General features: G+C 46.5%; 3 protein-coding genes across 3 annotated transcripts; all 3 read left to right on the top strand.

The window, feature by feature from the left end:
* Positions 1–1,315: 1,315 nt before the first annotated feature.
* Positions 1,316–7,633, top strand: BGW36DRAFT_433542 (adenylate cyclase AcyA; the record flags this gene model as incomplete). Its single annotated transcript, XM_046221285.1, has 3 exons — positions 1,316–1,996; positions 2,052–7,325; positions 7,376–7,633. 3 exons carry the CDS (start codon positions 1,316–1,318, stop codon positions 7,631–7,633), a joined length of 6,213 nt encoding a protein of 2,070 aa, XP_046065896.1.
* A 1,017-nt stretch (positions 7,634–8,650) lies between these two features.
* BGW36DRAFT_72503 (putative NRPS-like enzyme) lies at positions 8,651–12,306 on the top strand. Its single transcript, XM_046222539.1, has 2 exons — positions 8,651–8,992; positions 9,065–12,306. Exons 1-2 carry the CDS (start codon positions 8,711–8,713, stop codon positions 11,930–11,932), a joined length of 3,150 nt encoding a protein of 1,049 aa, XP_046065895.1. The 5' UTR covers positions 8,651–8,710; the 3' UTR covers positions 11,933–12,306.
* A 596-nt stretch (positions 12,307–12,902) lies between these two features.
* On the top strand, positions 12,903–15,177 carry BGW36DRAFT_308141 (putative sister chromatid separation protein; the record flags this gene model as incomplete). The annotated part of the gene is made up of 2 exons (XM_046212306.1): positions 12,903–14,455; positions 14,577–15,177. The coding sequence occupies 2 exons, from the start codon at positions 12,903–12,905 to the stop codon at positions 15,175–15,177; spliced, it is 2,154 nt and encodes a 717-aa protein (XP_046065894.1).
* Between the last annotated feature and the right edge of the window lie 1,400 nt (positions 15,178–16,577).

The following is a 16,577-nucleotide window of genomic DNA, read 5'->3' as shown; positions in this document are numbered from 1 at the left end:
ACCAATTCCAGCTAAGCTCCGAAACCTGCAGGTGGCCAACGGCCAATTAGTGAGATTGTCGATGCATCTAAGCATGCATTGTTCATGCAAGTTGCGCGCTTGCGTTATTCCCGATGTTTTACCAAGTTTGCTCTGGGAACGGAGAGCTGGGGAGCCAGTGTTTGTTGCGGTTAGTAGATGCGATACGCGCCGGAGTAGCGTCATCATCAGCACTGATATTTCTGCAGAAAAGCGCTCGTCGACTAAGCAATGAAGAATTCGAGAAGAAGTGAGTGAGTGATTGGTAACTGTTGGGGGACAACAGGGACTAGCCGATACTTGCTCCAAGAGCGGAAGACTAAGCCGCTTTGGGAATGGAGCCACGTCGAGTAAGCCTGAGGCAGCCAGCACGACTAAGCAGGTCAGCTCAGCTCGCTCTCACTTGCTTCCACCACCGCCATCGTGCTTGCTTCTAAACGATCCTCGTCCGTCACCGTCCTCGTCCTCCAGATCGTGAACGCCCATCGACGACACCCATTGCTATCGACTCCATAATAGTCCCCCTTTGCAGTCGCTATCCTCACCCTCGACACCCGTTTCCGCGTGTGCAAATCAGCCATGTAGCGATGCTGTCGCACTGTTGCGCTGACCGTCCGTATACCGAGCTCGCCTTGTCTCTTCCTGCCGGTCCAGCTTTTTAACCACATCCGCCTTCCGAGGATCGCTCTCTGCCCTCACTGCCGTGCTTTTCGATAGAGCACGAAATAATACGCGACGATATCCACCACCTTCATAACGTCATCGCATTGAAACTGGGCTTTCGAGTTTTGCCGTTGAACGACCCGCTCCCCACCCTCAATCCGACCGCCGCTAGTCCGCTGCAGATGACCTATAACCCAGCTTCGATAGTCTGATTGCCTATCAAGATCCTCTCGCCTCAGTTTATTTGCTGTTGCTGGTGAGCCCCTCGCCAACAACCCACCACATGGCGAGAAGGAACGGCGACCATGCGCCGCTCAGTGGGCGACATGGCTCTGAGAGTTCCACCAGCAGTTGGCATTCACAATCGACTGTGAAGGATGACAGGTCGGAGACGGAATATCCAAGACGCAACAATTCGGGTGGAAATGGGACCAACAATAGGTACTGCTGAAACTTTTGCTAAAATCTTGTTCTTTTAAATGGTGGATATTCTTGATATCTGGAATGTAATACTAAGCTACTTGGAAATTCCGAGTTGGGTTGTTGTGGATATGATTGGTTCAATGAAGTTATGCTGATAGAAGTCGACAGACCACCGTCGAGTGCAGATGTTAGTCCGGAGTTATATAGCGCCATGTTCGTCGACTCGCCGTCCATATCGCCTACCGACGAACGAAAGCCTGCTGCTCTCGGGAGTCACCGTAAGGCGTTGGCTGTGCTGGGCGCTGATGATTACTTCTCCCCCAATTCTCAACCACCACCGCAACCCGCCACTTCTGGGCCTTACAAACTGGCTTTGAATCCTATCGCTCATGACCCTTTCAACACATCCTGGTCCTCGTCATCACCAATACAGAATGAATCGCCGAACCCCAACTCAGTCACATTCCTTCGAGATGCCTCTGAAAGCGAAGTATCGCCCATCACACCCGCATTCCGATCTGGCAATGGAAACACCACCACCTCTGATGTTCGTGATTTTGGTTACCGGGACTACAGACGACACTCTGCTGCAAGCATAACGACCGCGGGAAGCAGCAATTCCAAGTCAAGTCAGGGTCAAGGAGGAATCCGTAAACTTCAAGGACTTCTTAGCAGCAAAGACGCGGAGAACGGCTCTCGAGGCGATTCGGACCTGAGCTTGCATCACACTGGGTCGCGTGAGCAACATTTCACCCGTGCTCGAAATGATTCTACGAGCTCGAAGCATCTTTCAGAACATGCTAGAACTCGAGGTGGCTCGCCCAGTGCCTCAAGACCACGAACTCCACTTCCTTCCTCTGATGTCGCCCCGTGGATGTATCAACAATTTAGGGTATGTCTATCTACAGTGAATCGTATAAAATGTCTCTGACGTCACTTTTATCTAGGATATCCCACAGTTCGGCCAAGCTCCTGTGCGAAAAGAGCCTATAGATCCTGATAGTCAACGCTATCTCACTAAAAGTAACTCAGCTGGTCACGGAGACCGGAAAGAAACACACAGGTTCCCCCATTTCACCGGCCGCCGCCATTCTCGCAGTAAAGATGGAAAACCCCCTTCTTCAGGCTCGATCGAGTCCGTTCCCAACCTTTCCGTTCCAAATCTTGGCGGTTCTACCACTACTCCAGGCGATACTTTTCAAGATGCTGGAGGACTGTTAACATCCACTGCAATGAGCTCATCAAGCACGCTTGCCGGTCGCCCGACGAGTCCTTCTCCAAGTACGCACAGTGCGATGCTTCGTGACCATCACTTAGGTCATGATTCTCCGCGACATGGGCGAGGCATTTTGGGTAAGATTCTTCGACCCAACAAGAGTCACCATGCATTGAGAAATTTGCCTGGATCTAGCAGATCTTTACAAGATCCACATAAGAATGCGGCCAAAATGGCCAAGCGAGATCTATCTCCTGCTTGGAGAAATCGGCAAGGTAGTGTAGATGGAAATGGATCAATACGACATAGCGATAGCTTGGAATTTGACCGCAGGAAGGAACCTACGAAAGGGCTGGGCATTTCCGGACCCAAGTTTCGTACCCGGCGACCTTTCGGTGGTGATGCGTTGTTCTCGTCAAACAAACCGCAACCGCCACAACAAGAGAGCATATATACTTTGGACACGAATTTTACAGATATGGATGGCATTTTGGGTGATCCGCGACCTTTATCACCTACTGACCAAGGTATATTTGATGGTAATGCTCAAGAGCATGCGCCAGTGAAGGATGATCACGATGTCGAGTATTGGAACCCTCCTGACAGTTGGGGTGTCAAAAGAGCTGGCGATGACCTGGTGCGAGCCCTTCCAGAAATCGATAACGAGATCGATGCCGCTGCACGTGATGATGGCGTGATGTATTTCATTCGCGTTTTCCGCATTGACTCAACCTTCGCAACCCTTTACGCCCCTGTCAACGCTACTGTTGCACATATACTTGCTTTGCTCGGTAAAAAATCGTTTCTGCAGGATGACCTGGTTAATTACGAGATTGTCATGCGGAAGAACGATTTATCTCGCCAACTTGAGCACGGAGAACGGCCGATTCTGATTCAAAAAAGACTCCTTGAGCAGGTTGGTTACCACGCTTCGGATCATATCGAAGATATTGGACGTGAAGATCACAGCTATCTATGTCGATTCATCTTCCTGCCTACGAAGCTGAGTGGTTATGCTAGTCTAGATGCCGACCCCGGGTTTAATAGGAGTCAGAAGTTCAGTCATGTCGATCTCCAAGGTCGCAGTCTGGTCACTATCCCCCTTACGCTCTACAGAAGAGCGTCGGAGATTATTTCTCTTAATTTGTCACGCAATCTTTCCCTGGAAGTGCCTTCGGACTTCATAACAAGCTGTCTAAATTTGCGTGAAATCAAGTTTATGAGCAACGAGGCTTGGCGATTGCCCCCTAGCTTTGGCCTGGCAACTCGACTAACATATCTCGATATTTCTAATAACCGGCTCGAGCAACTAGATCAGACTAATCTGGGAGAACTGCGAGGTCTAGTCAGCATCAAGATCGCCAACAACAATTTATCGGCGTTGCCCTCATATTTCACCAATTACGTGTCCCTACGGAGCTTGACATTATCTTCAAATAACTTTCATGTTTTCCCCGACTTCCTCTGCAACCTTCCAAACTTAGTCGATCTCGATATTAGTTTCAATAGTATCCGCGAATTACCCAACATCGGTCGATTGAGACAACTTGAGCGTCTTTGGGTGACGAACAACATGCTCGAAGGACCTTTAGATAAGTCCTTTCAGAATCTGAAGAGTATCAAAGAAATTGACGCTCGGTTTAACGAAATCTCCAATGTCGACAGCATCATGCAACTGCCTCGCTTGGAACAGCTGTTACTAGGGCACAATGCAGTGACGAAATTCAAAGGGTCTTTCCCTAAACTGCGAACCCTACAACTTGACCATTGCCCTATCACTCAATTTGAGTTGGATGGTCCTATTTACACACTAACGTCCTTGAACATAGCATCGGCTAAGCTCGTGCAGTTCAAGGATTCTACATTCGACAACCTCGTTAACTTGTCCAAGTTAATTTTGGACAAGAATCACTTTTCATCCCTTTCACAAAACATCGGAAAGCTACGTCGATTGGAACATTTCAGTATGATCAAAAACCCCCTTTCATCGTTACCACCTACGATCGGTTGCTTGACTGAACTCAAGTACCTTAATTTGAGAGAGTGCAACCTTGATCGCTTACCATCCGAAATATGGTTTTGCTTGAAGTTGGAGACGCTGAATGTGTCATCTAACCTCCTTGGCAGTTTTCCTAAACATACTGGTCAGGCGCCCTTGGCACCAGGTGAATACGTCTCTGCATCGCCAGCCACAACCCCTGGGCTCTCTAATACACCGAGTTATGAGAACATGAACGCTCTTGGAGAATTACAGTCACGTCGGCCTAGTCAGACATCAAGCACACTACTTAACTTGAGCTCATCACCCGCGACTGGTCGGAATAATTCGGTTGTATCGAACTACATCTCTGGCGGCCGCAAAGCCTCGACAGCTTCCAGAGCCTACACTGATGTGTCCACATCTACGCGGAAAGATTCGAACTTCTCACAGCGCCTGGCAACTACATTCTCTGGCTCTTTGCGTGACCTATATCTTGCGGACAATCGTCTAGACGATGATATCTTCAGCCAGCTTGCTTTCTTGCCGGAATTGCGTGTGCTCAATTTATCCTACAATGCATTGTCAGAGATGCCCCACGGTATTTTGAAAAGATGGCAGCATCTTTCTGATCTCTTCATCTCTGGTAATGAATTTACAGCACTTCCGTCAGACGATCTTGAGGAGACCAGCAATCTGAAAACCTTGCACATAAATGGAAATAGATTTCAAGTTCTACCAGCTGAGCTGTGCAAAGTCAGCAAACTTGCTGTTCTAGATGTTGGTAGCAACTCGCTCAAATACAATGTTTCCAATTGGCCGTATGACTGGAATTGGAACTGGAACCGTAACTTGAGGTATCTCAATTTCTCTGGCAACAAACGACTGGAGATCAAGCCAAATATCGCCTCACTGGGATCATCTTCTATCAACGGAACGGATTTGACTGGTTTCAATTCGCTGACGCACCTGCGTGTTTTGGGTTTGATGGATGTCACATTAACCATTAAGACAATACCAGAAGAAACAGAGGACCGTCGTGTCAGGACTTCGGCATCCCTCGCAGGATCTTTGGCATATGGTATGGCAGACTCATTAGGAAAGAACGAGCATCTGTCTATTATAGACATGATGGTACCGCGGCTTCGCTCTGATAATATGGAGACTCTTGTTGGCATGTTTGACGGACAAAGCCAGTCAATCGGTGGTTCTAAAATTGCTAAGTTCTTGCACGAAAACTTCACACACTGCTTTGTCGACGAGCTTAAGAAGCTATCGCTAGACCATGAAACGCCGTTGGATGCACTAAGGCGCGCGTTCCTTACCCTCAACAAAGATATGGCAGCAGCTGCATACAAATCTGTTGACGACAGAGAGGTTCGCCAAGTTGTAAGCGGTTCAGTTGCCGCAAAACTGCTAAACCAAGATGATATCCATTCCGGTGGTGTTGTAACTGTCTTGTATTTGAATAATATGGATTTGTATGTTGCGAACGTGGGTGATGCGCAAGCAGTCCTGGTCAAAGCAGATGGCAGTCTTAGAATGCTTACGTTCAATCATGACCCAGCGCACCCTGAAGAAAGGGCACGTATCCGAGACGCAGGTGGCTTCGTGTCCCGCAACGGAAAATTGAACGACGTTCTACCTGTTTCCCGCGCGTTTGGCTACTTCCCGTTGATGCCTTCTGTCATTGCTGCCCCTCATACATCTCACTTCACGTTGACCGAACAAGATGAATTGATTATTGTGGCATCGAAAGAGGTTTGGGAATATGTTACTTTTGATCTTGCCGTCGACGTAGCTCGAGCCGAACGAAGAGACTTGATGATTGCAGGACAGAAAATTCGGGATTTAGCGATTGCCTTTGGAGCTTCTAACAAGTTGATGGTAATGATACTTGGCATTAGTGAGCTGAAGAAGCGTGAGAAGAGGAATCACCCCAGCATGTCTCTCAATCAAAGTGTATTTGCAGAAGAAGCTCTTATGCCGAAACGCCCAAGGAGACACCGCGACGCTATCGGCGATTCAAGACTTGCACGCTTCGACTACGTGGATGCGCCCATTGGTGAACTCGCTATCATATTCACCGATATCAAGAAGTCAACATCTCTGTGGGAGACCTGTCCGGATGCTATGCGCTCCGCTATTCAGATACACAACGATGTATTGCGACGACAGTTGGGTATAGTTGGTGGATACGAAGTTAAGACTGAAGGGGATGCTTTTATGGTGGCATTTTCAACGCCCAGTGCGGCCCTCTTGTGGTGTTTTAACTGTCAAACGCAACTCTTGGATGCGGAATGGCCCAAAGAGATTTTGGAGCAACCTCAGTGCAAAGAATTGTACGACCAGGATGGAAATCTCATTTTCAGAGGTTTGTCAGTCCGAATGGGTAGTCACTGGGGCGAACCAGTGTGCGAGAAAGACCCAGTGACAAATCGTATGGATTACTTTGGTCCTATGGTGAACCGTGCATCGCGTATCTCTGCAGTTGCCGATGGTGGTCAGATATTTGTATCTTCCGATTTCATGAGTGAACTTAGCCGCACACAACAATACTATGCGGAAAGCGAACGATCCGCTTCTATCGGGTCTGCAAGTGACATTGGAGACCCGTTCCAGGGTATACGTCGCGAATTGCAACAGCTTAATATCCAGGGCTTTGAAGTTAGAGATCAAGGTGAGCGTAAGCTGAAGGGACTTGAAAATCCGGAGCCTGTGTACTTGGTCTGTCCTACTGCTCTTTCGGGCCGTCTAGCGTTCCAGGAGGGCACCCCGCCGAGCGAAGAAATCGTTCCTGTCACTTTGCAACAGGGCTCCCACCTCGATATTGATCCAAATCTCATTTGGAATCTGTGGGATATAACGCTTCGCCTGGAATGCATTTGCAGTGCCCTGGAGACGCCAGATCAGATCCATCTTAACAGCCCTAACCGATCTTTGATGCAGTTGATACAGAAAGGAGGCGGAGAACTGGCAGATGTAGCTGTCCTAGGCCTGTTGGATATGCAGGTCACAAGGATTGAGGTATGATTTGGTTTTCGACTAGATTAATCTATTACTGACATTATTACTAGACATGTATCAATACTCTCGCGCTGCGTCACATGATGCGACCCTTTAAACAAGGCAACCACCTGCACGACTACGCCATGCCTATGGGTGAAGTTCTCTCGCAGCTCCAGAGTCAGCTAGCTGAATTTCAAGCGCTTAAGGAATCACTCGATTATGCTGCAAATGGCGTTCCTGATCCTGTGACCCGCATAGGGCTGGACTTCAAAACACCGAGTGCTCATAGCAGCGGTGTCAACTCGTCTACTTCATCGCATGCATGACTGCTTCTAAATTCTACCAACCCGGAGCAATGATTTCGCATCGGCTTGCCGATCAGACTATGGTTATCACAACATTTACACCTAAACTTTTGATTTACCGTCCATTTTAATATCACAACGCATTTGTGGCGTAGTGAAAATTGACCCCTATTCCAGTGCAACTGAGCAGCCACTTTCGAATTATTATGTTAATTATATTGTGTTTTTCCACCAAAAACCACCCTTGCAGCATCGTGAAAACGGCTTTCGCTTGACATTTATTGGGAGGCAATTGGGTTTCAAATATGAGTAACTGGGCATTATTTCTCTTTGGCTTTTATCGCATGGGCATATCTATATACCTTGGGATCGGGTACTTCTGGCGCACAAACTTGTCATTTCTTTGTCTTGGTGGATATACTCGAATGACGGCCTGACATGTTTTGTAGTTATTGTGATGTCGGATACCTATTTATGCATATGTTATTGTTGTAAATTAATTTGGAATCGAATTTCTATACATGAATGATTTTCAAACCCACTTGCTCTCCGAGTTCTAGACACAGCAAACTAAGATTGAAGCGCGTACTTTCTGAGCAACGACCATCTATCTAATCGTTGGTAACCTGTCATTAATTGATGGTGCACGTGTACCACGTGATCACCTTGACGACGCTCAATAGTATTGATATTGAGACCAATTGATAGTTCCAGCTCTTCAATACATGTATTAAACTAAACCCATGGTTGGCTTGATACGCCGATTATTGATACCACATCAATAATCGGACAGAAATAGGCAAGATGGATAAGTTTGCGATTCATACGCCGGAAATAACCCGGATATGTATTTCCACACTTTGATCTTCAAATGTCAACTGGTGACTACAAGGATGCCGATGTTCTTTTTGTTGCACAGGTGTAGCATCGACGGTGAGGGGTCCGGTATAGCCAGGAAGGCTTACGTACGCTAACGCAGCTAGCTAGATTCCTTAGCCTTCAAATAGTCTCATCTCTGGAAACAAGGGTCAATACGGTTAAAATATACATGCACTATTCTTTTTTTGTTTAACAAAGAATCCACTTTTCGCCCAAAAAATGATCGCGCAATACGGACGTCGCCTTCTCGTGAGTGTCATTGAGGAGGAGGCTAAATATAACCCGGATCGTGTTTTTGCTTGGATTCCCAAGACCTCGGATCTGCAGGACGGGTTTCGTCCGGTCACTTTTAAGCAAATCAAAGTTGCTATTGACTGGACGGTTCACTGGATTCGAGATAATTTTGGGGAGACTTCTGTACATGAGACTGTTTCTTACGTAGGGGTATCGGATTTGAGGTATAATGTATTTTTCTATGCTTCTCTGAAGCTTCGTCTGAAGGTATGAGGTTGAATAAATTCTTCCAAGTCATTGGAGCCGGGATTTAATTGTCATGTTTTAAAATTGAGATAGGTCCTTCTTCCATCGCCTCGCAACCCCCCTGCTGCCAATAAATCCCTCTTCACGCAAACCCAATGTACAAAACTAGCCTATTCTTCAGAAATGACACCAGTTGTGCATGCCCTTCAGAAAATCTACAACTCGTTACATTCCTTCGAGATTCCCACCCTAGAAGAGCTTCTGACAGAGCAATCAGAACCTGTTCCTTATGCACTTGAATTTTTTGAAGCCCGACGAGAACCTATCCTTATATTACATTCATCTGGATCAACAGGCCTCCCAAAACCAGTTCAAATGACACACGGCACTTTCGCCGTTACGGATAACGACCGCAATGCCACGAGTGTCCCCGGGCGCCGCAATCATGACTTGACAACGTGGGATTTCCCTCCAGGTAGCTGTATATACTCACCATATCCGTTATTCCATTTACTCGGATTTTTCAATAGTATTATGTTGCCTGTTTACTCTACTACAGTCCCAATCTTCGGGCCTCCAACGAGAATTCCAACTGGAAGTCTTGCGGTGCAGATTCTACGCCTTCTAGATGTCAGAGGATGTTTTCTACCTCCTACAATCGCTGCCGAATTGTATAAGGAGCCAGATGGCCCGGACTTGCTGAAGAAACTTGATGTGCTCTGCTATGCAGGAGGGCCATTACTAGAAGCTGTTGGAAATGAACTGGTCAAACATGTGAGAGTTTGCGAATATTATGGCTCTACGGAAATAGGTCAAATTCGACAACTTCAGCCGCGACAGGAGAACTGGCAATACCTTGAATTTCACCCACAGGCATCAGTTACATTTGATCCAGTCGGAGATGATACCTTTGAATTGGTTGTTCATGCTGATGAAAATATGGAAGATATTTCAATCTTGCCTCACAACATGCCTGGTGTTCGTGAGTATCGGACAAACGATTTATTCAAGCCACATCCAACTGTTCCTGGACTATGGAAGTTCTATTCTCGACGGGATGACATTATCGTTCTCTCTAACGGAGAGAAATTCAATCCCATTCCGCTGGAGAGTGGCATTGAGGCAATTCCCGGTGTTGCGGGAGCCTTGATTGTTGGTCAAGGACAGCCACGAGTGGCCTTAATTGTCGAGCTACGAGCAGACCACGATCTAGGAACTAATCCTGTAGATGGCCTCTGGCCGTGGATTACGAAGTTAAATACAAATACTGCCGGTCCTGGTCGTGTCTCACGATCGATGATACTAATCGCTAATAGCGAAAAGCCTCTCACCAGAGGCGGGAAGGGTACCATTGTTCGTAAATTAAGCATAGAATCTTATGAGTCTGAATTAAACGCGTTATTCAAAGGCTCTAACCGACAGCGAGCGCAGCCAAGGCTCCTGCAACCCACGGCGTTCCGCCTGGAAGATGTGAAGAGTCTTGTTCAATCAATTGTTGAGGATGCTCTCGATGGTGAGAGTGTCAGCGACTCGGAGAATCTATATCTCCAAGGATTGGATTCAGTCAGGTCTCTGGAAACAGTGTCGCAACTGAAAGAAAGTCTCAAGCCGTATCATGCAAGTCAGTCTTTGGCGTGGCTGACACCAGAGGTACTCTATACTTATCCATTGATCAACGATCTCGCAGCCATTTTACTAGACTGGCTGAATAAAGGTGTGTATCCAAAGCAGATGGACAGAGCTGCTAAGATGAGAGAAACCTTCAACCAGTATGAAAAGTCTTTGCCAAACATATCTCTTTCCTCGGAGACTCCTGATAAGAACTCTCGAAAGCCCTTGAATGTTATTCTGATAGGCTCAACGGGCTATTTGGGGCAATACCTACTTTCATCACTTTGTCGAGATCCAAACATTGGCCGAGTCATATGCCTCAATCGTTCCTCCACTGCACCTGAGAGATGGGGAGTCTTTTTATCTGCAAATGGAAGTGCTAGAAACCAGGAACTGGAGAGTAAGATTACTTTCATTCAGGTGGATTTCACAAAACCGGAGTTCGGACTTTCGGAAAATGTGTACAGCAAGTTGAAAGAAGAGTGTGATGTCATTATACATTCTGCATGGCAGGTCCATTTCATACTGCCATTAGACGCTTTCAAGGATAGCTTTACTGGTCTGGTGAATTCAATCACCCTTGCCACATTTTCAAAACGACAACCGCATTTCCTATATATCTCGTCAATATCTGCTACTGGTGTCTTTGAACAAAATCACTCGTCAAGTCAGAAGCTGGTTCCCGAAGAGTTACTTAATAATGCTAATGAACCCTTGAATAATGGCTACGGAGAGTCAAAATACGTGGCAGAGCATCTTGTCAACGCTGCGAGTGCTAAATCAGGTATTGCCGCAAGTATACTTAGAGTTGGACAGATTGCACCGGCATCATTGGCTACCTTTGACAAAATAATCTGGCCTGCAAGCGATGCATTGACAGTGTTGTTGAAGACATGTAAAGCCATTAAAACGGTGCCAAATGATCTGATGGATATCGACTGGCTACCCGTTAATACCGTTGTTGACTTAATCCAGGCAATCATACGCCACGATCGTTACTCAACAGCTGTCTCTGGTAAAGTTCAGTTCTATAATTTGATGAACCCCAATCCAACGTCCTGGCTAGAAGCAATGCCCACTATTCAAGATTGGTGCGGTGGATCTACATCTGTCGCAGTCAAACCCTTAAGAGACTGGATCACATTCTTAAAAGCTCAGAGCCACGACCTCAACTACAATCTGGAGCTTCTCCCAGCTCTTCCATTAGTCAACTTCTTTGAAATACTTTCCGAAAAAGGTCCTGTGCACAAATTCTCACAAGGAAATGTGTTGACGGTTAGTAGGGATACTGTTGATATTAGGCCGGTTGATGCGAAGCAGTTGGAAGCATGGCTTGTGGCACTTTCATGATGGGTGTGAATAATTTCGATAAAATGAAATGTATAATCTCGAGGTCGATCTATTTGACAATAGTTTTGAAATATTTGAGAAATTCACTCAGTCTCGGCGCACGAGTTTTCTTTGTTAAAAATGTATAAATAGCGCCATGTATAAGCAACCAGAACTAGCAACTCAAGCTGCTATTTAGGTTGTGCAATATCAAATATTGCCGTTATCATCTTAGCAGGACGAAAGTATCTTATGGCATGGCTAGTAAATCTTTCTAAGAAATATCTAGAAATGTAAATCACAATGGACATACCATTCTGCGTCAAATAGTTTGCATTATTGATATAATTATCAAAAAAAATCATTGATAATCCTCTTGATAGCTCAAACATAGGTAATAGAACTGACGTTGCATGTATTATGTAGCCCTTAATGGATGTACGGTGGCGGTGCAGCCAGATAGTGGCAATTTCGATGTGGCGTTTTCAATCACGTGACGCGGCAGCCTAATCCATTGTTTACTGACGTCGTTTCCTTTCTGTTTTCCTGCTCCCCACCTGCCCTTCACCTGCCCTTGCTTGGTTCTTCTGCCAGACAACATCGCGTCTATTTACGTACGTTGAATCGAGGATTCTGGTGATAATAATTCCTTTGCTTTGACAGTCTTTCAAATCTCGTACGCTGCTGCTGTTGGCAAAGCCTTATTGTCCCCACCGGGCAGTCTGATAATTGAAGCCAGCTTGTTGCCCGGGATACCGCCACTGGCAGTGTCACTAACTTTCCGCATTTTTCACACACAACAAAATCGTTTCAGATAGCCTTGCATAATCGTTTACTTCGCTTTAGATTATCGTTCAAAGGGGTAAAGTCTGTGCTCTTGTCTGCGTTTGGACTTGCTATCCTTCAGCCTTGGCACGTGTGCTTTTGCCATTTCAGAAAATCCTTGCGCCCGCAGTACAAAGTTATCCACAACTTTGTCAACGTCATCAAAATGGCATCGGGACTAGATGACCTCGACTACCTCTCACCTGACTTTGATCTCGGCTCTCTCACCGTGCCTCGTCTACGAGCGATTCTCGTCAGCCATGACATTCCTTACCCATCCTCTGCTAAGAAAAGCCAGCTCATCAAAATCTTGGAAGATGAGGTCCTGCCCAAAGCGAGGAAACTACTGCGGGAAAGGGAACGTGTTCGTCGAACAAGTGCTGGAATTACCGACATGAGCAGTCAGTCCAACTCCGAAGTCAATGACGAAGATATTCAAGAGCGGGACTCTATGCCGCCACCCCCAACGCCATCAACGGTGGCGACTACCACAGGTTCGCGACGCGGGCGGTCAAGACAGAGCACTCGAGCGTCCACGGTCGAAACTGAAGATAGTGTGATTTCTGAAGCAACCCCGAAACGTCGAGTGCGTTCTAGCAAGAGTACTCGTGCCTCAGATGGCAATGTGACAGACGAAAACCTCTTTACACCATCTATTCCAGACACCACGCCACAACGTCGATCGACTGCTCGTAAGACACGGAAGAGTGAAGCCATACCATCTCTGGAAACCATTGAACAATCTCCGAGCATCAAGACAGAGAGTCGTGCCAGCAGCATCTTCACCGATGAGAATCCGTTCCAAAGTGGAAGCTCACCCACTACATTTGAACAGACACCAAGAGCCCGTACAGTCAGCGGAGAAGCGAAACGAAAGAGTACACCTCGCGTATCAGCTGAAGGCCTATCAGCAAACGAAAAGCGACGAAGTCGGGTATCGGGTGTCCCGATCAATGTTAAACAAGAGCTGACTCCGAGAAAGTCAACCTTCGAGTTCCCTATCTCGCGTCTCAGAACACCTACCCCTAAGTTGGAGGACGAAGGAGAGGAGGAAGAAGAAGAAGAAGATGATGATGATGATGTTGATGTGGATGAATTTACTGCCGAGGAGCAATTGGCTCTGGAAACTGCCGATGCTCAATCAAACTCTGCTGTGGCTAGACCTAGCCAGAAGGGTCTTTCATACAAATTGCCATCAATAGTAATGCTGGTCCTTTTGGCCAGCTTTGGGGCATGGTGGCGCCAAGAGAAGATTGATATTGGCTTTTGTGGAGTTGGAAAGCCTACCTGGTCTCTCGCAGACACAAATGTGCCTGAGTGGGCCAGAGTTTTGGAACCTCAATGCGAACCGTGTCCATCACATGCTTACTGCTATGAGAATTTCGAAGTTCAATGTGACAATGACTTCGTTTTGAAGCACCACCCTCTATCGCTTAATGGCTTCATCCCAATTCCCCCGACATGCGAACCTGATAGCGAGAAGACGAGCCGTATTCTCTCCGTGGCTAACAAAGCTGTCGAAGAGTTGCGACAACGCAGGGCTAAGTACGAATGTGGTGATGGAGAGGAAGCTAAATCGCCCTTCATTCCCGAACCCGAGTTGAAGGAAGCTGTGGCTAGCCAACGCCGTGTTAAGATGAGTGATGCTGAATTTGACGAACTGTGGGCGGCTGCAATCGGCGAAATAATTGCTAGAGAAGAAGTGACTATCAACGAAGGGTGAGTGCTTTCTGATGTTTTCCAATGCTTTTGATCTGTATCCTCAAGTTGTCGCTCTTCTTTAAGTATATGGGTTCTGACAGTGGTCTGAACACTAACAGTGATCACCTCACTTTAACAGACCTTCATACCATACTTTCGCGTCCACCTCACTCTCCAGACTCCCCGTCGGCTGCTCATTCCGCCGCCACCTCCGACTCTCTCTCGTCGCGTATCGACTCCCTCTTTCAGCTGTAGTGCTTGCTTTGACCAGCCTAGTGTACATTAGAGCCCAGTTCATTGCACGGAAGTCCGACGCTGCTCGTGTACCCGATCTCGTGGGGACGACTCTTGACCGTCTTGCAACTCAAGCGGCTTTATATGCCCGTGGTGAAGCTCCTGAACCGTGGGTATCTATTGGTCAACTGCGGGATGACGTTTTACGTTCTGAATTGCGGGGTAGTCGTCGAGAGGAATTATGGAAACGTGTTCGTGCCGTGGTCGAAGGTAATGCCAATGTTCGAGCTGCTGTTCGTGAGGGGCGTGGCGGCGATGTTGCCCGCGTCTGGGAATGGATTGGTAGTCTTGGAAACCACATCGATGGACCTCGTCGAGAAAGTGGCCGGGTCCGATTTTCTCTCTCTCCAGCGGATGAGACTCTCTCGGCCGAATCCGAAGATAAACACATTGCTCGTAGTCCACGAGAATCTAGGAAGTGGGATGAGGGCCGGCCTATTTACTAATTTCATTTGTATCTCCTTTCTTTCGCCTGAATCCTCGGTTTACTGTACATATTTCTTCGAAGTATATTTGTGCTATGCTTTATCACTTATTCCCCCTATGTTGTTTTTGGTATCACTTGGTCGTCTCATGTTGGTTGCTCAGTTGCATTAGGAAACATATCTAGAATTGATGAACGTGACTTGCCCTATCTTCAACTCAATACTTTCTTCCTCTGCTTAAATTGCTTCATCTAGCCTTTCTACCTTTCGAGCAATCAATGGATATCTCGCTCATTCCACACCAATGATCACCAATTCCCTCTATTTAAGACCGGTGACGCCCGCCTGACACGATGATGATATAGCTCTAATAACAACCCCAATGTTAGCTAGCGTTCACACTCTCGTTATTGTTGCGACATCACATCCACGTGAAATGAACCTTCAACAGCGAGCAGTTTATATGCCGCTTACCGACGGTAGTTGTGATGATGACTGATGATGGCGGCGACTTAAATAGGGTTAGTATCAAGAACAGTATCAATTTAATGAAAATTTGAGGAAAGCAGCCGAGTTACTTGAATAAGAATTTGATCCTTCAAGGCTATACTTGGCCATGGATGATAACAGTGCTATATACCTGAAATTCACGAATATTCCTTGCCGTATGACCTTTCATCCATCGATCTTTGCCTCTCTTTGACTGTTCGCTTTGGTGTCTCTACTCCAATTTTTAAAGTCACATTTGACTACCGCTGGTAGAAATATTTAAATTTTATGGATATTCATCACCTTTGTCTTCAATCTGTCAATTGACTTGTCTAAGCGTTCTATTTCCTTATGAGCTTTTCCAAGCTCGTACCGTTCCGATTTTCTTTGAGCAATTTCTGCTCCATTGCTCTCCTCGAGATCTTTCTTCCACCGATTTTGAGCATCTGTTAGTACATTTCTCTTGCTGGCAGAATGACGGACTTTGCCTTTTACGAGGTTTGCCTCCTCATCTTCATCATCGCCGTCATCGATGAGACACCGAAAAGGGGTTGTCCTTCTCATTCTCTTCCTCCTCTTCATATAGAAGTCCAACTAGTCCTATACTCATTGTCAAATCGTTGATATGTGGAATGAATATTGGATATTATACACGCGTATTGATATTGAACCTTGCACAGACTTATTACTCACCGTTGGGAGCGGCGGCGGCGGCGATGATAAGATAGTGATGATAATTTTAATGAAAGAGATGGAGTGTTCAAGTACCAGCGAATACCATCTCATCAGTATGGTAGTTTACGTGGAGGCCGGGAGTACTTAGACTCCTCGATCCTTGTAACCGGACTACAGAAATTGAGATAAAACGCATGTAGATACAATATGCCGATATTTGGGTAATAGACTGAGATGATGAAAGGTTTAAATTGGGG

The sequence above is a fragment of the Talaromyces proteolyticus genome (genome assembly GCF_021365285.1).
Source record: "Talaromyces proteolyticus strain PMI_201 chromosome Unknown BGW36scaffold_15, whole genome shotgun sequence".
Taxonomy (NCBI): Eukaryota; Fungi; Ascomycota; class Eurotiomycetes; order Eurotiales; family Trichocomaceae; genus Talaromyces; species Talaromyces proteolyticus.
Note: the sequence above shows the minus strand (reverse complement) of the source record. Positions and strands in the feature narration are given on the sequence as shown.

Excerpts from the sequence above, each read along its gene's own strand:
- BGW36DRAFT_72503 (XM_046222539.1), top strand. The coding sequence starts at position 8,711 with ATGATCGCGCAATACGGACGTCGCCTTCTCGTGAGTGTCATTGAGGAG. Across the intron at positions 8,993-9,064 it reads CTCTGAAGCTTCGTCTGAAG|GTCCTTCTTCCATCGCCTCG; the intron begins GTATGAGGTTGA and ends AAATTGAGATAG.